Below are 21,068 nucleotides of genomic sequence, written 5' to 3'. Positions count from 1 at the left end.
ATACTAAAGTAACAACCTTCAACAAAAAGGAAAACCACTTAGCTTTTTTAAAAAAGCTTTATTTTATTTAGAGAGAATACTAAACATCGCTTTTCCAGAACAATAAAATGGAGAAGCAACAAAATACAAAACATAGACAAGCCCAGCAAACATGAAGTGCTGTTGGGTTCCATTCAAAATGATTTTCCTTACAATATGCTTCATGCCTCAGATTTCCTGTTTCCCATGATTCATGTGTGTGGGCGTTTAGCTAGTCATCATTCGTGGGGCGATGCTCATGGACATCAGTTCCTGGAACAAGAGCTTACAGGCATACGGCATCCTGACCAGAGAAATCTGAAAGAGCAGAGCAGAAAACAGGTCACTTCCTGAACACTAAAGTACTGTTTAAAAAGGCACACAGACAGTCAAGATGTTGTGCACGTACAGTTTAAATACAAGGAAGTTTTGTACTTTCTAAAAGATCCATAAAACTGTCTCGTCACATCCAGCAATAATTGTAATTTTTAAATTAGCAGCTGCTCACCTGTGTTTTATTGCGACAGCCCCTGCACTCATAGGTGTGTGTGCGAGTGTTGGCGATGGCCATGATGCCGCACAGGTTGCAGACGTGGACCTGGTACGGGTCAGATGCCTCAAAAAGCCTTTCCTTCAAAAACTGAGCTGCACCGTGAGCAATCTGACAATCACGTTCCATCTCTCCAAACCGAAGCCCACCGTCACTACATAAAAACAATCAAACACATGAGTTTAAAGATTACAGTGATTAAAAGATGAGAAGTGAGCTAGTTTTCATTTGTTTTTCGTTTTATTTATTTGTAAGTTTTTAATTTGATCCCAGTATGAGATTTGTAGTGTAAACCTAAAGGTTTAGACAAACCCTGGAAAGGCCCCATCTTACCGTGATCTTCCTTCCATGGGCTGTCTGTTGAGAATCTGGACCGGCCCGCGGGCTCTTGAGTGGATCTTATCATCCACCATGTGCTTGAGACGCTGGTAGTATGTGGGCCCAATGAAGATCTGAGAGGTGAGCTTACGACCAGTGAAACCGTTATACAAAACCTATGAGAAACAAGAGCCAACACACTTCATATTTTAAGGCTAGTTCACCCAGACCATGTTATTTTTGTAGAATACAGAAGACAAATTCTTCACCTCATTTCCTCTCAGATGGTAGCCGTATTCTGACAACAGGTTAGAGACCTTTTGTACATTCACAGCATCGTTGAACGGCGTGGCATCACCAATCTCTCCTTTGTTAGCAGAAACCTGCGCAAAACAGAAGAGTTCAGCACTCTGACATTCTTGGTTTCCATGTTTTCCAAAATGTGCTCAGGTTTCACTTTACGAAAACATTAAAGGACACAAGGTCAAAATGTGGTGAAAAATATGTGTTTTTACAAATTTACCAAAACTAGCGTGACCTTTGATGTTTTGAAAAGACCAAACATGTAAGCTTGACTCAGCTGGAAACATCTTGCATCGTCTTTTATTTTAGCATTAACAGATGTCCGAAAGAGTATTCAACAGTCACAAACAAAAAACAAAACAGAAAGACGAGCACAATACACAGAAAACTGAATTACCTTCCCCTGCAGACACTCGATCAAATGGCCGACTGTCATTCTGGACGGGATGGCGTGAGGATTGATGATGATGTCAGGAGTGATTCCTTCACATGTGAAAGGCATGTCCTAAGAACACATTTACGGTTCTGGTTAGACATCAGCACTTGGGTTTGATGGAAACTGTTTACAGTCCCTGCACTGCGAGTCTCTCAGCTATCAGATGTTTAGGAGAGACATCCTGTTTGGAGACCTTCAACCGCACGTTAGTCTAAACAAAGCTAGCCTACACACGAGTGAAGATAGACTCTTGAAATAGCTTTCAGAATTGTGTTTCTTACCTCTTGTCTGTATTGGATACCACAGGTACCCTTCTGACCATGACGACTGGCAAACTTGTCTCCGATTTGCGGAATACGGACCGAACGCACCTGTTGAAAACAACACAAATGATTTTGCTAACAGTGTATTTATTAACAACTCCATCAGCGCTTATAAACATTCATGACCTTGAAGCATGCAAAGGAAGTTAAATCTACGTGAAGTTTCGCTTGTGAGTGGGTTAAAGTGTAAACCAGATCTAAGAATGTTGCGACTGACCGATCAAAATCTCGCTCTTCCCATAGCCGTTTAATAAAACCATATTAAGACATTTAAACTAAACCTTTTTTATAACTAAATCACTACCCACTCTGATTTTGCAGAACTTGTAGCCCTCCTGGTTTAGAGTGACCATGACTTGGTCGACGATGCCGGTCTCACTGGTGCGCAGGAAAGTGCTGCAGTCTCTCTTAGTGTAGCGCCGGTTGATGCTGTCCAGCTCATCATCGTTCTCAGGAAGAGTCACGGTTTTGCCGATGATGACGTCCTCGCCTGACACACGTACACCAGGAGCGATCAAACCATCGTCATCCAGCTTTTCATAGATGGCGTGTCGCATGCCTGAAAAATAGGAGAGATAACTTTAACCTGACTGATAAACCTCACAATACCAGGGCTCCAGACAAAAAAAAATCAAGGAGCCATTGGCTCCTATGGAGGAAAAACCAGGTGCCAAATTGTCTGAGAGCCACATAACATGAACTACTTTTTTATGCTGTTGCATGAACATCTCCCCCCTCATAGGTTTTGCCCACATGGTTTTTTTCCAAGTTGATTTTCCTCATGAGCAAGTACATATGGAATCCGCAGACTTTTCAGGTTAATAAAATGCACTAAAATTTGGGAAATATCAGCAGAATTCTGTGGAATAGTATCAAATGTGTTTACATTTTTCAAACAAATCTAAATGTGTGTAAATGTGTTCAAATAGTCTTTTACTGTCTATACAGTACATTTTAATGCAGTTGATAGCAGGTTTGCTCCTGCTTATTTAAAAAAGTGGCAGAGAAGCTTTTTTTATAAATTGATGCTAAAACGACTGTTTAAACTCTTGAATACACCAGACCAAATTTGTACTCTAAATTCATTTGAACCAGCAGAAAAGGTGGAAAGACCGCTGCCTTATTGGGCTCTGGTGCGGAAAAAAACGGGGAGCAAAGAGTTCTTGCTCTCCTTCTACGAGGCATGGGAGTCGGAATCTAGTCTGTCGCTAGATTCCCCTCCTGGGGTCGGGTAGTGAGGTTAACCCACAGCTCCCTCTCTCCCTCTCTTTCGCTTCCACCCGTTGGCATTCGGTACTCTGGATATTTTTTAAACATCACGTACGTAGTGCTTGGCTGTGATTTGTAATTTCAGCCGTATTTTAGTTTCAGTGGCTGACAAAACCATGTCACTTTTGGTTAGTTAGGACAGTAAGTCACCTTGGCAGGTCTCTCTGGTGGGCTTCTCAAAGATCTCTTCCTGGTCAAAGCCTTTCTTCGATTCCTGTTCTTTATAAGAGCGGTAGAACACGGACCTGAAATCAGAGACAGTTTGTTCAAAACATAATTCAGATTAAAATACAAGTTTATTTCTATAGCACTTTTTACAATTTGCATGGTTGCAAAGCAGCTGTACAGGAAACATTTTGACAAATCAACAACAAATGAATATAGAAATACAAGTATATGCATGTATGAAAACGTATCGAATGTTTTATTATAGTCTTTAAACATTTGCAACACTGTCCGTATAAATAATTGTCTATGCAGAAGAGCAGATACCTGAAGAATCCACGATCCACGGCAGAACGGTTCATGATGACAGAATCTTCCTGGTTGTATCCAGTATATGAAGCAATAGCCACAATCGAATTGATGCCTTTAAAGAAAACATTCACATCAATGTTTCTGAATTAAAACACATTTATAACCCACAATCCATGTTGTAACTTGGTTTGTGTAAAGTGTGAGTATCAGTGATGTCAGACCTGCCGGCAGCTCTCTGAAGCGCAGATACTCCATGGAACGTGTGGTGACCAGAGGTTTCTGGGGGTAGTATAGCACATGGGCCAGGGTGTCCATACGCACGTGAAAGTTGGTAATGTAAACTCCCATGGCTTGTTTACCCATAGCAGACTGGTACGTGTTTCTGGGAGACTGGCAGAGTTAATAGGAAATTAATAAGCAACCAATTATCTCCAGACCAAACAAAAAAGATGTCACGTTCACAAGGGCTGTTACCTGGTTGTGATCAGGGAAAGGAATGATGGATGCACAGACTCCCAGAATCATGGACGGGTGGATCTCACAATGTGTGTAGGTGGAGCAATAAGCCACGCCCTTCTCCTGAAGGTCATCAGGGGTCATGGCCAACATCACGGTCTCCTCCTCCAGGGTGTCGATATATTCCACCACACCACTGGCAACCAGGTCCTGCCAACTGTGCAAAGATCCTTTATTATGATGGAAATCTAAAAAACTGTATGAAGCCTGAAAAAACAACACATCTGTACCTGTAGTTATTATATTCTCTCTCCTTGAGCTGGTCAATGTGTCGCCTCTTCAGAAGCAGTTTCTGTTTCTCCACAATAAGCAGCGGACGGCAGATCCTACCAGCGTCTGTATAGATCCTGATCTCCCTTTCACGGATATCTCGGATCATTGACACCTAGAACACAACAACAGCAAAATTACAACCAGCAGAGAGTAAAGAGTACCATTGAAGAATAGCGTAATATAAAAGTATAGTGCCACCATTCCATAAGAGCAAAGATTTAACTATTTAATGTGGAAACATTAACGTTTTAAAATTGAGATTTTTCAATCCTCAACTATTCCACTCATACAAGTACATTTTTTATTCTGAAGGGATATGTGATGTCACACCTCGGACACAATGATGTCCATCTGTCTCCTCAGTTTTCTTAGAGTGTTCATCAGTTGCTCGGGGTCTTTATGAATGCCCACCCAACAGCCGTTCACAAAGATCTTAGTTGCACTGAGAGAATTAACACACATTTGCACTTTATAAGTTGTTGTTTTTTAAGTTCAAATAGAGTACAAAAACATGTTTGATTGCAAAAGTTGATTTGCGGTGTGGTGATGCCCCCTACAGAGCAGAACGATACTCACTCTGCAATAGCAGCAGGCGAGATTTCCTCCAGGTTCTCCATACTCCACTCCTCCAAGAACTCCAGGATAGGAGAGGGTTGAGATCCCACAGAAATGTAGGCCATGAGCGCTAGATTCTTTACCAAACCTACAGCATGACCCTGAAACAAACCACACCTAACACTTCAAGCACTTCTGTTCAGTTTCTGAACTGTGTATCCTAGTTCAGATGTATAGTGTTCCTACCTCTGGTGTCTCAGCAGGGCACACCATACCCCACAGTGTGTTGTGGAGCTGTCTGGGTTTGGCCAGCTTGCCATCTCGTCCAATAGGAGAGTTAACACGACGAAGGTGAGATAAAGTGGACGCAAACGTCAACCTATTCAACACCTGGAAAACAACATTACATCGACATTTAAATTTTTTCAATCATGTAAGAAATCTGGATTGTGAACATTAGTTTAAGAATGTGAAGGCCCAATTCATGTACATGGAGTTATCACCTGAGATACACCTGCTCTGGCCTGATGGGCTTTCTTCACATCTCCCCAGTTGCCTGTGGCAAGCGAGTACTTAAGACCATCAGAAATGATGCGAGTCTTAATGGCCAGCTCAAGATTAAAGTCCTTCCCCCTATCGATAAACTTCTGTGCGTATATCCTGATCTCCTTCAGTAAGTTCTTGAACATACTGAAAATAAGAGACATGCTAATTTAATGAGGCTTTTGAGAGATAATGTACATAATCCTTAAAGCATCAACAGGTCCCAACCAATATCTGATTCAGGCATTTGTAGCAGTTCATTTTAGTGGTCTTACCCTCTGAAAAGAAACGCAAGCAGAGGACCAGCAAGATCAAGCCTCTTGTTGCCGTAGTGATCTCTGTCATCCAGCTCTCGCCTACCCAGAGCGGCCAATAGCAGTCTGTGAACCATGTAACTGAAAAAAAAAGAAAATATAATTATTTGCTTGTTACAAATAAGACTAAAGATACAAATGTATAAACAAACATCATTACCCTAGGAAATATGCCTTCTTAGTCTCGCAGAAATCTGAGACACCAACGTGTGGCAGCACCTCTTTCTGCAAAACCTCTTTTGCATATTTTATTCTTCTCTCTTTGGTGACACCAGGTTTGGCACCTCTGGAGCCAATAAAGTTCAGGGCTACGTTTTGTTCCTGAATCACAAAGGCCTCGTCTAATGACGGTTTTACCTGGGAGGAGAATCACAAATTTAAATTAGCATAGAAATTACATGGAATTAATGTCAGTTTTGGTCTAAATACACAATAGGGCCTTTAATACCATCTCCATCATCTCGGGGTCATCAAAGTCATAGATTATGTGTTCCAGAATGTCTCTATCAGACACAAAGCCCAAAGCTCGGAACACAATGATGATGGGCACTTCCTGCCGGATATACGGCAAAGTGGAGACAATCCTTTGTCCAATGGCACTTTTCTTTACTCCCTAGAAACAGAAGAAGAATAGATTATTGTAAGATTCATTAAACAGCATTTGTGAACACAAGTGTGCATGCATTATGACCGATTGGAATGTTTAAGAACTGACCTGTCCTCCACGGGCCATCATGCTAACCCAGATGGTGCTGGTGGGTCTGGAGGAGTTCTCCAGACACGACCTGCACTCTCCAGTATATGCATACTTGGAGTCTTTCTTAGAAAACACATACACTGTGTTAGTGGCCATTTTTTCTTGTGCAATCAGGACCTAGACATAGACAAAAAGAAATCTTTTAAAAAGTCCTAACCAGTAAAGTAGTTGCATCACTGACATGGATGCCGTTTTTTGTAGTTTTGAAACACAGCGGACCTTCTCTGAACCGTTGATGATGAAGTAGCCTCCTGGGTCCAGTGGGCACTCGTTCAACTCACAGAGATCTCGATCTGTCAGACCGCTAAGCAGACAGTATGTAGAACGGAGCATGATGGGAATTTTGCCAATAAAGGTTTTCTGATGTTGTGTCTGTTGTTGCTCTTCTCCGTCCTTTATGATTGTTTTTGTGATGTCCACATACAGGGGAGCGGAATACCTGCAGTCAACAGAAAAAGTTTCAAGATTCAAATGACAACAAAGTGGTTATGAAGAAAATTGGTATCCCGTTCATTAAAGAGCATCAACTCACGTAAGATTACGCAGTCTGGCCTCATTTGGCATCATAGGTGAGGGAGCACCATCTCTTTCCCAGTGAGTGGGCTTGGATAAGTAGATCTGCTCAAACTTCAGCAGGTATCGGGGCTACAAATGTAAATGCAACCAGATTAAACGAATTGCTTTAGAAGTGATCATGGACACTTGCATGAATTAAGCTTCCGAAGACACTTACCGGCTCCTCCACCTCTCCAGTTGTGTGCTGGGCCTCAGCTTGCAAATCGATGGGCGGAGCATCTTCAACGATCCTCTGCACAGACATCTGGATGAACTCATCGAACGAGTCCAGCTGCTGTCGTACCAAACCTTTCTCATCAAAATATGAGCTGGAAGGAGAAGCATGCCAGCAAGAAACAAGCAAAGCAAGGTAAGTTAGTTTCATTAAGTTGATTTGATATTTTCCGACTGAGGGAAACATGTGAACTCATGTCAACTTCACCATTAAATCTAACACAACGGTCAGATATATATTTTTATACACTTTAAATCCAATCCTTGTTTACATCACCTTATAACAATCCAACAGGCCTCCTGCCACAGATCGGGTGTAATTTCATCATCATCTTCATCATACTGGATATCTACAGAAGAACATATCACAAATACGTGTTACATTAACCTAAGAGTTGAGAATATAGATTCTCAACTAAATAAATCAACACAAAAATTGCAGCAAGTTATGCATATAATACCGTATGTCTGTTGTTAAGTCTTTACAGCATTTAACTTAAATAAGATCACATTACAAAGACTACGGTTTGCCAGTAAACGTATGCTGAAACAATACTGCTATCACTAAGAACATATAACGTTATTGCAAACATTAAAGTTTTCACTATCAATTAAAAAAATGGCAATACAATTCATAATACAATTGAATTATTGTGCACAGCTTGCTAAATAGCAACAAAGCTAACAGCCTTTTAGCGAACTACACACTGTTACCGATGGTAACATGTCTACTCTAAAAACGTCCTAAACAGACCCAAACAACCCTTAACGTACAATTCTGCACACATACCTTCGTCTTGGTCATACATGTTGTTTATAGACTAATATCCTTTTTTTCTGATTTAACTAAACAGAATATTATTTGTGCTGTGCGCCCCGCTGAACGGCGCTTTATGTCTGTAACGCTTTGAAAGACACAGCGGCGTCGGAGTTATGCGTCACTTCCGGGGCAAGCCACATAATTTAATTTTATAAATATTTACCTATGCATTTAAGACTCGAATGCTTCTGCGAGGTCATTATTAAATAAAATAAATGTGTGTATAAAATTTTTTTTTAATGGAAAGATGTGTTTCGCGACAGTCAATTTAAACAGAATGACCATCGACTTCCGGTGACGTTTTGATAGTACGGCAAGCGCCGCTGTTTTCTTTCTCACGTGGGTTCGATGTTTTTCAAGGTTGCAGTGTAAGTAGGGATGTAACGCTTTTTGGAGCACAAATTGTAATTGCTTTAACAATGTACAAGCTTTGGGGATCATCGATATTTAAATTATACTCCCGTGCGTGCTTAAATCAAGCTTCAGTCTCGAGACTGCAGCTGTCAAGATGTCAAGAAATGGAGATGTTACCACGATCATGGTCATCAGATCTGAAGTGCAGATTATCCAGAAGTGTGGTTTCAAATCCAAGACGTTACAGCACTGAAAAGGGACCACGGATGACGGCAGCAGGTCAACCTGCGAATAAGATCAACTCAGATCTGTACACAATAGTGGAACCACATAAAGAAGAGGATTTTGTGTTTCTGGACTTCGTTGAACCAGTTGACAGTAAAGATGATGACCTGCCTGATCATCATCATTTACCTAAACCCACTGCTAAACCAAAAGTGCATAAGAAGACTAACTCTGATCTGCACCGCAAAGAACTGGAAATACACCTGAACGGTGTAAAAGACTCCAACGTGGAGGAAGACTCGTGGATTGAGTTTCACGATGAAGGATTCCCCCTTGAGGTACAGACTAAATCAAAGAAAGTTAAAAAGCATCATAAGATCTATGGTACCCCTAATGTGGAGATGCCCGTCAGTGACACATGTTGCTCTGGATGTGGTGCTCTCATGCACTGTGCTGACCCTGACATCCCAGGTTATCTGCCAAGCGAGAAGTTCAAAGCCCTTATGGAGGAGGATAAACTGAAGAAGGCCATATGCCAGCGCTGCTTCTTGATCAACCATCACCAGAAGGCTTTAAACATCACTATGTCCAAACAGGAGTACAGAGCTATTGTAGGGAGAATTAAATCTGAAAAGGCTTTGGTCCTGTTGATTGTGGATCTTCTTGATGTTCCGGACTCCATAATTCCAGACCTTCCCGATTTGGTTGGAACTAACAAGCGCATTATGATTTTAGGAAATAAAATAGACCTGCTGCCTGGAGATGCAGAGAATTACCTGCAGCGCATCAGGCGACAGCTTGGTGCCTACTGTGCCAGCATGGGCATTTCTATCAAAGATCCTAAAGATATCCAACTTATTAGTGCCAAAACAGGTTATGGGATAGAAAACCTGATTTCAAGACTGCAGTCCACCTGGATGTACAAGGGTGATGTGTATTTAGTTGGGGCTGCTAATGCTGGAAAATCCACACTGTTTAATACGCTGTTGGAATCTGATTATTGCAAATCCAGAGCTTCAGATGTGATTCATAAAGCTACCATATCTCCATGGCCTGGTGAGATATTGTGTTTAACTTAAATGTCCTACTAAATATGAACCAACTTCACCGGTTGACACAAAACACCTTTTCTTCCTTTAACTCCAGGAACAACGTTAAACCTCCTGAAGTTTCCCATCATCAACCCAACCCCCTACCGTATGCACAGAAGGGCAGAGAGACTTAAAAAGGCGTCTCTTCTGACAGAGGAAGACATCAACCCACAGGAACTGAAGAGAATCAAACAGTTTAGCAAGCAGGGATACTTGGTCGGTGAGTTTGCAAGATTTATTTTTAACACTTTTATAAAAACGGATTGAAAAGAGAAAAGAAAATGATAAAAGCACAACGTGCAAAAGCACAATTAGCTCTAGAATATGGGTTCTTTTAAATGGGACATTGGTCTGTTTTAGGTCACATTGGGAGGACGTTCAGAGCAGATCAGTCTCACAAGAAAACCGTTTTTGAGTTCGATCCTGACAGCCTGAGCTTTGGAGAAGATCCAGAGGAAGACAACATACAGAATGCATCCCAAGATTCCACCACATACACAGAACTCGCCTACAATGAAGTTAAAGATGCTCATTGGTTCTATGACACACCAGGCATAATGAAAGAATGTGACGTGAGAATTCTTATTAAACATTTTACTAATTTCTATTTGAATGAAATGTTAATAATGCTTTAAACATGACACTTTATGTAGATTCTCAGCCTGTTGAATGAGCAGGAGGTGAAGTTGGTGGTACCTACTCAGGCTATTACACCAAGAACGTATGTAATGAAGCCCGGTATGGTCTTATTTTTGGGAGCTTTGGTACGCATAGATTATTTGGAGGTGAGATACAGTTTGATTTATGAGAATGTTTACTGTATATCTGCTCCAGGTGAGATATAGTGTGATTTTTAATGTTATTCTTATTAGGGGGAAAACTCATGCTGGTTAACAGTTGTGGCATCATCTCGTGTTCCGGTTCACATCACCAGTTTGGAAAAGGCTGACGCAATCTACAAGAAACATGCTGGGAATGTCCTTCTTGCAGTATGTCCAAACATCACACTGTAAAGTCTATAAGCCCTGGAAACACATCAGTGGTCATAGATCAACATTGGTCAATTCAATTCTAAGTTTTAGAAGAGCAATCAAAGTTCCTAATGCAGATGAAATATTTATTATTAAAAATGATAGAAACATCTTTGTTTTTTGACCAGGTCCCATCAGGTGGTGAGGAGCGCATGAAAGAATTTCCACCACTTATTCCTAAAGACTTTGAACTCCTGGGGCAGGGATGTGACACAGCTATTACTGACATCAAACTTTCATCTGCAGGTAAACAAAATGAAAGAATTAGAAAACTTAACATTTAAATGTAGGCTATTTTGGAGACCACAGTTCTTGACCAAATTAGTCTTTTGGCCACTCATAATGAAATTTCGACACCATTAAAAATCTCAGAATGATTGTTTTAATGCGAGCATTAGTTTAAATTCTGTCTTTTAGGCTGGGTTTCCGTGACTGCACCTGAAGGACAACTATTGCTGAGAACACACGCCCCTGAGGGGGCAGGACTGTCTCTGCGCACCCCACCTTTACTGCCCCACATTGTCAATCTGAAAGGAGAACGAATCAAAAAGACTCCTGGCTATAAGACCAAACAGCCACAAGCGCTGGTGGATACCGGCCTTTCTGCAAAAGCAGCTGAGAGACTGAAAATTAGAACAAAAAAATCTAAACAATGAAACTTAAATAGATTTGTAATCTTTTTAGTATTGAGGTCTTGAAAGGAAACAATGGCAACATGATGAATGTATCGATTCTTGTATATTACACAATTGTAGCAATGTATTTTTTTATACTGCTACACTTAAAACGTGTATATTGATTATGAAATTCAATGGGTATGCACATTTTATATATTATTTAATAAAAGGAACAAACGCAAACTTGTGGCAAGATTTTTATTTTTTATTTTCTGCTAAACATGACAGGTCATAATATATTTCTATAAAAAGCCAAATATAATCATAACCCGGTCAAATCAAGGGGATGACATTAAGGTTCATTCATCTGATATAATTTGACTACTTTCAACAAGAAATTAATATGACGGTTGAATACAATGACATTATAAAGGATTCAAATGACAACCTACTCTACAAAAAAATATATATAATGAAAAACAAAAAGTGACGACAAATGTTACAGTGATAAAGTATCAAACCGTTCAAGTGCAGTTTTTAGGGGCACTTGCTGAGGCCTACGATTCTGCTCCTACAAATCTGTAACTACATCTTGCTTTGGTAACACAAAATCCAATATTGCACTGACTGCACTAAAGGCAAATTATTCTAAGTTCTCTCTTACAGTGTTTTTCTTTTAAATATCTTTTTTTACAGAGAATAACATGGGTGACATAAACAGACATATAAGGGAAACAGCACACATTCACACCAAAAAATAAAAAGGTCTGATCTGATAAACTTTGGACCGATAACATTTTGATGCATATAATCATTTAATATGTGTAATGGAATGTTATATGGTCTGGACAGGCGGAAACAAATTTTTCTATCTGGAGTAAAATAAATGAGATCTAAATTTCAGAAGCAAAATAATACAAAAAAATGTGATTGTCTGAGGCTGAGAAGAGAAAAAAAAGGAAATAATATATACAAGGCAACAAAACCTTTGGATTTAGCATGACATTTAAATCACATAAGAAACTGAAAAGAGAAAACCCTACAATATCAGAAGATGATGCAGTTCATCTTACAGGCAAACAAAAGTCTTTGAAAGCAAATATACAGTGAAAGAAAGAAAAACCCTGCTACTCTTTTAGACAAGACAAACACTTTACAAAAACTTTCTGTTGAAATGAAATGCTTAGCTTATGTGAAATCTCAAAGGTACATTTATGGTTAGTTGTCAAGTCTGTAAAAGAGAACAAAGATACAGAGAATAAGATGACATAAGCCAGCTTTAAACGCACACTTTGTCTTTCTGACCAGTGATGGAGCTGCTCCACTTGAGTGGAACAACACAAAGACTGTGAAAACCCTTTTATCATCCGGCCTATTCATGGCTGGACCACCTGGGTCTGTCTGAGAGCACATCTTTGCAGGGATGGAGGGTAAAAGTGTACTGTCTTTCTCCGTTTGGTTGCTTCCAAGTAGTGTGACAATAAATGCGTGGAAAAACGGATGCGTATTACATCATAAAATACATCAGATTCAGTTGTTTGTGATCCAATAGACAATGCGTATAGTTTAAGGTAAAAAAGCAGAATGTTATCTACCATGTTTACAAAAGACTTCATACGCTAAATTAATGAATACTGTGGTATGAAATCAAGCTAAACACTAAAAATCATCCATAGAATGCATTGAAAAAGCCTGTTCATAAACTGAAAAGACATGTCCAAATAAAATCACCACTTTACTTGTCACCCTGAGCCGTCCCTTCCAAGTAATACACATTCACAAGATGGCGGTTCAGGTGGCGACGGTAGTCCACCTCCATGGAGAAGGTACGGTCACAGAAGATACATGTGTGACTGAGCAGTTTGCTGTGAGAAGGAAGCTCCTCCGTAGGAGTCTCTGGAAGTTTGTCTCCCCCTTCTGTGGTGGCCGCTAATCCATTGAGACCAGAGTCGTAGCTTCCCTCAGAGGCACTGTCACTGATGTCACTTCCCCCATCGTTACTATGGATACCCTCATCATCCTCGGCATAAGCGGATTTGTGACCCTGTGGACCTGGAAGTGCAAGGGTTGGGCTGACAACAGCTTGCTGTTGGCTGAACCCTGGGCAAGTCTCACTGTCAGTAGGCGATGGCATTTCATTTCCGCTGTCCACCTCTGAAATGTCATTGGTTATGGTCTTGCCTTCTGGTGTTTGATGTGTGGGTTGGAGCTCAACAGACTTGGTCATGTCAACTACCTCAGCTTGGCAGGTCACCTTTGTTGGCATTTGCTGGTCTGGTCCAGCAAGTACTTTGGGCGTTTCTGTCATAGATGTCTTTTCAGTTTGTGGGGTGCCTGAATTCTCTGGTTCCGGAATACGGTCACAAGTATTTTTGGGCTCCACGACATGCATCTTAGGTTTGTTTGGACTCTTATTCTTGCTTTTGATCTTCATGTCCTTAAGAATCTCAGGTATGGTGCGATTTGTCACTGGAGTACCGGATGATGAATATTGCTTGGTTGTATCTTTCTTCTTTCGCTTGACCTGCTTGGAAGAACAGTTCTGTACTGAAGCCTCTACTTCATCCATGGCCTCTGCTTTTCTTTTTGCTGGTTTAGTCCTGACGTCTTGGGTTGCCTTTGTACTCTGCGTGTCTTTAACAGTGTTTACCTTTGCTAATTTTGTTTGCTTCTTGCATGTGTTCTTGCTTTGAGGTTTCCTGCTATTCTTTGCACTTTCATTCTCCTTTACCGTCCCATTTACGGTCTCATTCTGTGAGTCGTTTTCCTTCTCTAGCCTCTTTCTTTCCTCCTTTTCTTTTAGTTTTTTATCTATGTCTTTCTCGACTCTTTCCTTGTCCAAATCCAATCTTTGCCCCTCTGCAACAGTAGTTTGATGTATTGCAGTTGCTTCTTTCGCTGCCTCCTTTAAAGGTTTCTCTTTCTTAGGACGACCCTTTGCAACCTTTCCCAAAGATTTAGATGTCTTCTCAACCTTTTTTATCTCTTTCTCCTTTTTGCCGTCTTGTTTGTTCATGCATACCTCTGGTTGTGTGGTCGGGACGTCCGTAACTTTTCCAGAAGTCTTTCGTTTGTCCTTCTTGGTTTTCTCTCTTCTGTCACTTTTCGGCGCTGACTTTTTCTCTGCTGTTTTCTCGTTGGGTTGCTGGATTGGCTGGTCAGGTTTTTCTTTACCATTGATATCAGTGTTTTTCTTTGCAGTCCGCTCCGACAGTCCATTCTCTGGAGCAGATGGAGGCTTACTTGGTTTCTTAATGGAGAGGTTGATAGGGCCTGATTCAATGTCATCCAATTCTCCTGCTTGTTCTCCATCACTTCCTCCCTCTCCAATCTCATCTGCAATCTTATCATTGGTGTTTGTAAGCGGGTCATCGTCGTCTGTTCTTTTGACACGCAGCCTCACCTTTGACACATCCAATGAAATATCAGAATACCCTGGGTGTCTTGACTTGATGTGGTACTGCAGGTTGCACTTCTTGGATGCGGCGTACTTGCACACCGGGCAAAGAAACTGGCGGGGATTGACGTGAAGCTCGACATGCTTTTTAAAGTTGCTGCGATCTGCTGTCTTATACTGGCAGTAAGGGCAGCTCAGGGGCTTGGGTCCATTGTGGACCTGTCTGGCATGGCGGGTCACTTCGTGCTGGTTGGCTGCCAGGTAACTGCAGCTGTCACATTTGAAAGGCCTCTCACCTATTGTAAAAAGAGCATAAGGAGAAGGTCAAAGCTAAACAATCAACCTTTTATATTGACATTTGAGAGGAACACAGATGCAAATCTCATGCGGGGAGACAGATAAAAAAACGAGCAGACGCATCACAATACAGAATCACATTGTAATTCACTCTGTATACCACAAACCGTGTGCCATTTTATCCGAAGCCATCTGGCTCCATGGAGTGCAAAGAAAAGAGAAACATCATTGACAAGATGAAAACAGAGTTGTAAGCTAACATTAAATCAAACCCTGCTGTACAGATTTCACTACATATTAAAAATAAACATAATAAACTTACCCGAATGTGTTCTCATGTGTCTAGTAAGGTGAGTTTTTTGTGAACTAGAGTATTCACAGTAAATGCACTGAAATGGACGTTCACCTGGAAAATAAAAATCAAACATTAATATTAGCTATGAAAAAACAAATAGCTTTTGATTTATTTTTTTATCCAACAAACTGAAGAGAAAGAAAATCAACGGACCGACATAAGGAAATACATCAAAAGATTTAATATTTTTGGACTAACAAGGTAAATAAATTGTAAAATTTTATTTCAAACATACCAGTGTGGGTCCGGATGTGCTGTATGTAGTTATTTTTGCGATCCGAAAAATAAGAGCACTGGTTGCATGTGAAAAGCTTGCTGGGAAAGTGATTCCTCAGATGTTTCTTCCAGTGGTATTGACTGATGGTGGTGTAAGCGCAAATGGTGCACTTGAAAACTCTTTGATCTTCTCCCTCTTTGGTATGATGTTTAAGATGAGCCATGTAGTGATCGTAGCGGTTGGTGTTGTATCCGCAGCGCTCGCAACGTATCACACCTTTAGAGTTACTTAGACTTTCTCCGTTCTCCAGGTTGGGTGTCTGAGCTTGTCCGGATTCACTGCCCAGGTCGTCGTCTGAATCAGCCGCCCTGTTTACCGCAATAATTTTCTTGGCGCTGTGAATGCTGATATGGTGAATGAAGTCCTCTTCGTTCTCGCCCTGGAACTGACAGGGTTTACAAAAGAAGGGTTTCTTCTTTTTGCTGGATTCAAAGACGACAACCGGGTTGCGATTACGTTTTTCTGCTTTTGGGGATTCCGATGAGGTTTTTTCGGAGAGGTCCTCCGCTATTTCCATCTCATCATGATCCGGCGCTCTTTCCGTCACCTCTGGCTCGACTCGGGTGGCCTGTTCCGGGTAACTGGCCTCGGACATCTCATTGTCAAGGCTGTATCTGACAACGCCCTCTTCGTCACTGTCAGAGTAGCTACTGCTGCCAACAGTCTTGAGTTCAAACATTTGCTTCTCTTCTGCATTGCAGTCTGAGGAAGATGTTTCAGACGATATCACCACATTGGCCAGCATCACTAGCTGAGGGGCAGCCACTTCGTTCTGAGAAAGCTCGGGAAGGTCATGGCTCACCTCTGGAAGAGGAATGCCAACACCAGGCATGAATATACCAGCTGTAGAGGGATAGACGGTTTGAGCAGACATGCTCAACCAGCTGAAAATGAAACAGAAACGTTATATTAATAAAGTTCATCTCAAAAGTCTAAACTGCAATTTAAAGTGTAAATGTTAAGGGTATGACGAGATCGCGACCTTAAGTGTAGTCTGTTTATAGCATTGTGATAACTTTTTACTTCTGTTGATTGTATTTTGGCTTCAAAACTAACAAATGTTGTTTTTAAAAATGATCTTGATGGACAAAACGTGTAAACATCATAAACTGTTGTTAATCACAGAGCTTTTTTTGCAATCTTCCTAAAGTCTATGGGAAAAATGCATTGGATTTCGGTCGAGGGAACTAGCGCAGCGCTTACTTCCAGGTTAGCCTACAAAATACGTCATCTCTGAGGTACTGCATTGGCAGGATGGAGTGCTGGGCTCAAAAATGCTACCATTCTTGTAGCATATGCTCTCTAAATATGACCTGTGAGACCTCAAAATATATTTGTGGCATTTGTGCGGGTGCACATTTTGTTGTGGTGCGACCTGTTTTCATTACTGTACAGAAAACGCTATTATCTTCACAAAGTATGTGCGTGCTGTGAGCTAAAGTGACCGGCCCGACCACTCATAGACAACGTGTTTTCCCATCCGTTTTCAATGTAAACACTCACTAAACGTCTCTCGCGTCTACAGGTCCTAGTAATAGTGTGTACGGCAGTTCCCACTGCCTGCAGCACTTTGGGAGCGTGCGGCTGTTTGTAGAGTGAGTTCAAATTGCATTATTTTAAATACATTCACAGGCAAACCTATATATTCCCTATATATTTCATATTTGAGGATTTCGTCACACCCCTAATAAATATGCATTATGACTTTTTGTTGAAAGTCATTCAAATATATCTTATAAAAGAAGTTAAACAGAATTTATTCAGTGTTGCCTCTGAACATGTCTACAGTCTCATCATCTCATTTTGAGAAAACAAGGGTCAAAGGTTGATTTCATATTATGTTAAAGATATCAATGTTATCTTTAGATTGTGTATGCTGATTTTATTCAGAAAACAGTCAATTCTACAGGCAGGGGATGGCTGCTCTGTCATGTGACTTGTATTTGGTTGACTGATTTAATCAAACATTATTTTACAATTTTTTAAACTGAGTTGTTCTGTGATCAATCCTTGATTTTCTTCATATTTTTAGGAAAAATTATGTTTCGGTTTTATACTCCCAAACACAAAAATCCGTGCTTGTATAAAACCCAATGTTCCTCAAACCATGATTCAATTTTACTAAACACGAACATTAAACATGTTTTAGACATTATTTCGTTATCTTTAATGTTTTTTTAAAGTTTATATTCCTATACAGACTAGTATGACCAGACAATTGAGAAAAAGTAACATAAATTAACATAAAATAAGTAAAAACAAAACGACTTTTGTCCATTAAAGAAAAACAACACTAATCAATCAAACACTGGTGAAAGTTTTTACTAAACATTAACATTTATTTTGTCTGCATGAAAAACTCTTAAAGACTTTAAATTCATCTGTTCTATTAAAATAAGTCTGCCCACAAAAAGAGCAAAGCATGGACTGGGTTTTTGCAAGCTCAGAAATGTGTGTTCGGCCATTTTGAAACAGCACCAACTTCAACCAGTGAGTGGAGGAGGAAGAAAACAAGCAGAGAACTGAACCTGTTCAGCCCTAGAGATTGTTAAAAGTACCGCATTTTCATCCACAAAGCCCCAAACATGTCTGCAAAAGCACAAACAAACTCCGTGTGAAATTATCAAGCGGTTTCGTTAAATCAAAGTTTTCAATAGGAGTGAAAAACTTTGACCTTGTTGGACAGCTCCAATCACGAGTCGTCTGAAGCAGACGAAGAGCGAGTTTGTTTCGCTCCATTCGTATTATTAAAAACACATCAAAATAGAGTTTTGAAAACGACATCGTGTTAAACGTGTAGAAAATCAACGCACGTCACCTCACAAAACTTAAGGTGATTTCCGATCTGAAGAAAAGGTAAAGTAAACGCACAAATACGACACCGTTCGCATTTAAAACCAAATGTTCGGCCACAATACGCGAACTATTTGCTAGTCAAATCTGCTCTAAAAAGTTCAGAATCCGAAGCTTCTACCAATGTGCAAAACTGCTTTCCGGAAACTGCACGCAACAACACAAACTACACGACAACATAAAGTTACACTTTTTAAGCAACATGATTGATTACAAACGTTTTTCGTTTAGTTTATGCCTTTGTTGTTTCTTTGGTTAGCTTGTGAGTTAGCCGTGGTCCTGATCTGATCTCCCCCCATGCTGAAACGGGCGAGCACAGATCAGCCCTGGACAGCGCCTCTCCCTTTCAATGCAACCCTCCATTTTCACTCCACTCAAACTTAGATGGGCCCGTGCACTCCAAAAACACAACACAAAACCACACCCCGATCCTCCCGAAACCCGACGGAATCAAGCCCGAGAACTTACCGCTCGCGTTCACCCGCAGTTTGGCGAATTTGTTGTGAAAATAAGGTTTCGGACAAAGTTATTTCCAAACTCTCAAGTCGACCGAGGAAGTGTGCGAGAGACACGCATTCCAATACATCGCTCTCGCGCAGCGCTCGCGGGGGAGGAGTGACGTAAGCGCAAGGCACGTTCTTGTTCTCGCGCTCTCAAAGTTTACTATTGTGTGTTTACGTCGACGTATTGAATTGTGAAGAGCGCTCTTGTGCTTAATAATATAACACATAAACGAATCAAATATCACATCTGTGGACTGCTGGATGTCGCGTGGCTAAACAATGCATGCATTAGTTTACAAGCATCAGCGTGGGCCAACGTGCTAAAAGTCGTTTTATTCGTTGATTTCTGAAACCACGCCTCCCAAAATTGGAAACATCAAATGTTAAACTCTTCCTTTACATTTTTTTGATGCAAAAACTTGTTCGATAAAAAGGCATACAAACTTAATGCATTAGACTTGAATAATGAAAATGTCTGTTTAAATTAAATTAAATAACATTATTTATAAATCAAATTACGTAGGTTAAATAGGCCTGCTTGGAGGCATTTTCATGTATTTGAAAAACTACAACGCAAGTTATAAACAACTTGGGATTATATGTATTTACCTTTTTCACAGAAGATATTAGATAGCTGATCTAAAAGAATCAACTAGTGTTATTAAAACTTCCTGCATACTAATTAAAGTTTCTTTGACTGACTTGGGCAAGTGAATTAAATAATTTGGATATTTTATATATTTGTCGCTTAAACTATTAAGTTAATTAACATTTAATTGTTTACCAGATGTTTTAGTTTTTTATGTTTCCACAAACCACAGAATAGTATGAATTGCCGAAGAAGTAGATTTCATCATTTTAACTGTTCAATTTGTCTGTTAGTCCTTGAAGGCCTTTTTATATCAAGATATAAAACGGTTAGAAGCCATCGGGGCAGCTGTCTGCCTGTCTTGTAGTTAAGATAATAAACATGAAACAGCAACAAGGGTAATTGATGTCCGTAACCCTTTACAGAGAACCTTTAGAGGTCATTCATGCTGTAGTCATTATGGACTTCCTGCTTTGCACTGAGGAAAACACATTCTAAGGACCTGCAAATAAACGTTTTTTATCACTTTGCTGCTATTTGGTTCTAAAAGTAAGGTCAAGCTGCTTAAATTTATTTTTAGTTAAGGCCCCAAAAAACGTATCAAAGTCACCATATCCTCCTTATTTATTTAGTTTGTTTATTTATTTGTCTCGGTAGTAAAAACAGCATAATAGAATACAAATAAATACATTATAAAGTAGATGGTCTTTACAGAAATGTATTATTATTTATAAATAATTAGAAGGGATTTCTTAATAATTATCTGCTCTATATATATATAACATTTGCAAATTAAATTCTGATAACAGTAAGTATATAAAATATATATATTTTTTAAATCTATATCACTGCATACTATTTATATATAAATGTGTGTATCAGACGTTACAGCCAGTTCACGAATGTATTGCTATAACATTCAGCCCAGGTGACGAATTACTGCAATACCTCTACGGCCCACTGGGGGGCGACGGTTTAGCGTATTTTTTATTTATTTATTTATTTTGTATTACCGTAGAACATTGACAAAAAAGGCATTCATAGTTTAAAATTCACAAACAACCTGAGCTTACAAACAAATATTACAACACAATATTCATATCATTCCAATCAGTAAGTACAATGAAAAAATGTAATAAAAATAAACAAACAATAGAATAAACAAAGTAGGGGAGTAGGAAGTTATTCAAATTATAAAGGAAGTTATTCAAATTATAA

At 39.9% G+C, this 21,068-nt stretch overlaps 3 protein-coding genes across 4 annotated transcripts; 1 reads left to right on the top strand and 2 right to left on the bottom strand.

Annotated features, from left to right (window-relative positions):
• Positions 1-32: 32 nt before the first annotated feature.
• Positions 33-8,357, bottom strand: polr2b (RNA polymerase II subunit B). Its single transcript, XM_079479125.1, has 25 exons — positions 8,232-8,357; positions 7,719-7,791; positions 7,386-7,536; positions 7,185-7,297; positions 6,872-7,091; positions 6,611-6,769; positions 6,344-6,508; positions 6,056-6,252; positions 5,857-5,976; positions 5,542-5,728; positions 5,285-5,428; positions 5,060-5,199; positions 4,814-4,925; positions 4,441-4,595; positions 4,169-4,367; positions 3,916-4,084; positions 3,710-3,806; positions 3,368-3,462; positions 2,257-2,507; positions 1,907-1,996; positions 1,587-1,694; positions 1,156-1,269; positions 902-1,062; positions 527-722; positions 33-336 (listed from the first exon to the last, which is right to left on the bottom strand). The coding sequence occupies exons 1-25, from the start codon at positions 8,248-8,250 to the stop codon at positions 247-249; spliced, it is 3,525 nt and encodes a 1,174-aa protein (XP_079335251.1). The 5' UTR covers positions 8,251-8,357; the 3' UTR covers positions 33-246.
• Positions 8,358-8,563: 206 nt separating this feature from the next.
• Positions 8,564-11,819, top strand: noa1 (nitric oxide associated 1). 2 transcript variants are annotated; one of them, XM_079479177.1, is made up of 8 exons: positions 8,564-8,629; positions 8,742-9,896; positions 9,987-10,151; positions 10,292-10,503; positions 10,585-10,716; positions 10,804-10,920; positions 11,091-11,208; positions 11,380-11,819. In XM_079479177.1, the coding sequence occupies exons 2-8, from the start codon at positions 8,780-8,782 to the stop codon at positions 11,616-11,618; spliced, it is 2,100 nt and encodes a 699-aa protein (XP_079335303.1). In that variant the 5' UTR covers positions 8,564-8,629; positions 8,742-8,779; the 3' UTR covers positions 11,619-11,819. The 2 variants fall into 2 exon arrangements, with proteins under 2 accessions (XP_079335303.1, XP_079335302.1); XM_079479176.1 differs by lacking the exon at positions 8,564-8,629 and having other exon boundaries at positions 8,636-9,896.
• Positions 11,820-11,825: 6 nt separating this feature from the next.
• rest (RE1-silencing transcription factor) lies at positions 11,826-19,609 on the bottom strand. The gene is made up of 4 exons (XM_079479175.1): positions 19,227-19,609; positions 15,864-16,789; positions 15,596-15,679; positions 11,826-15,272 (listed from the first exon to the last, which is right to left on the bottom strand). The coding sequence occupies exons 2-4, from the start codon at positions 16,777-16,779 to the stop codon at positions 13,315-13,317; spliced, it is 2,958 nt and encodes a 985-aa protein (XP_079335301.1). The 5' UTR covers positions 16,780-16,789; positions 19,227-19,609; the 3' UTR covers positions 11,826-13,314.
• Between the last annotated feature and the right edge of the window lie 1,459 nt (positions 19,610-21,068).

The sequence above is a fragment of the Barbatula barbatula genome (assembly GCF_947034865.1).
Source record: "Barbatula barbatula genome assembly, chromosome: 18".
Classification (NCBI taxonomy): domain Eukaryota; kingdom Metazoa; phylum Chordata; class Actinopteri; order Cypriniformes; family Nemacheilidae; genus Barbatula; species Barbatula barbatula.
Note: the sequence above shows the minus strand (reverse complement) of the source record. Positions and strands in the feature narration are given on the sequence as shown.

Excerpts from the sequence above, each read along its gene's own strand:
- polr2b (XM_079479125.1), bottom strand. Across the intron at positions 5,977-6,055 it reads AAGAAGGCATATTTCCTAGG|TTACATGGTTCACAGACTGC; the intron begins GTAATGATGTTT and ends TTTTTTTTTCAG. Across the intron at positions 3,807-3,915 it reads CTTCAGAGAGCTGCCGGCAG|GCATCAATTCGATTGTGGCT; the intron begins GTCTGACATCAC and ends TTTTCTTTAAAG.
- noa1 (XM_079479176.1), top strand. The coding sequence starts at position 8,681 with ATGTACAAGCTTTGGGGATCATCGATATTTAAATTATACTCCCGTGCG. Across the intron at positions 10,717-10,803 it reads TACGCATAGATTATTTGGAG|GGGGAAAACTCATGCTGGTT; the intron begins GTGAGATACAGT and ends TATTCTTATTAG. Across the intron at positions 10,921-11,090 it reads CTGGGAATGTCCTTCTTGCA|GTCCCATCAGGTGGTGAGGA; the intron begins GTATGTCCAAAC and ends TTTTTTGACCAG.
- rest (XM_079479175.1), bottom strand. The coding sequence starts at position 16,779 with ATGTCTGCTCAAACCGTCTATCCCTCTACAGCTGGTATATTCATGCCT. Across the intron at positions 15,680-15,863 it reads GCACATCCGGACCCACACTG|GTGAACGTCCATTTCAGTGC; the intron begins GTATGTTTGAAA and ends TTTATTTTCCAG. Across the intron at positions 15,273-15,595 it reads ACACATGAGAACACATTCGG|GTGAGAGGCCTTTCAAATGT; the intron begins GTAAGTTTATTA and ends TTTTTACAATAG.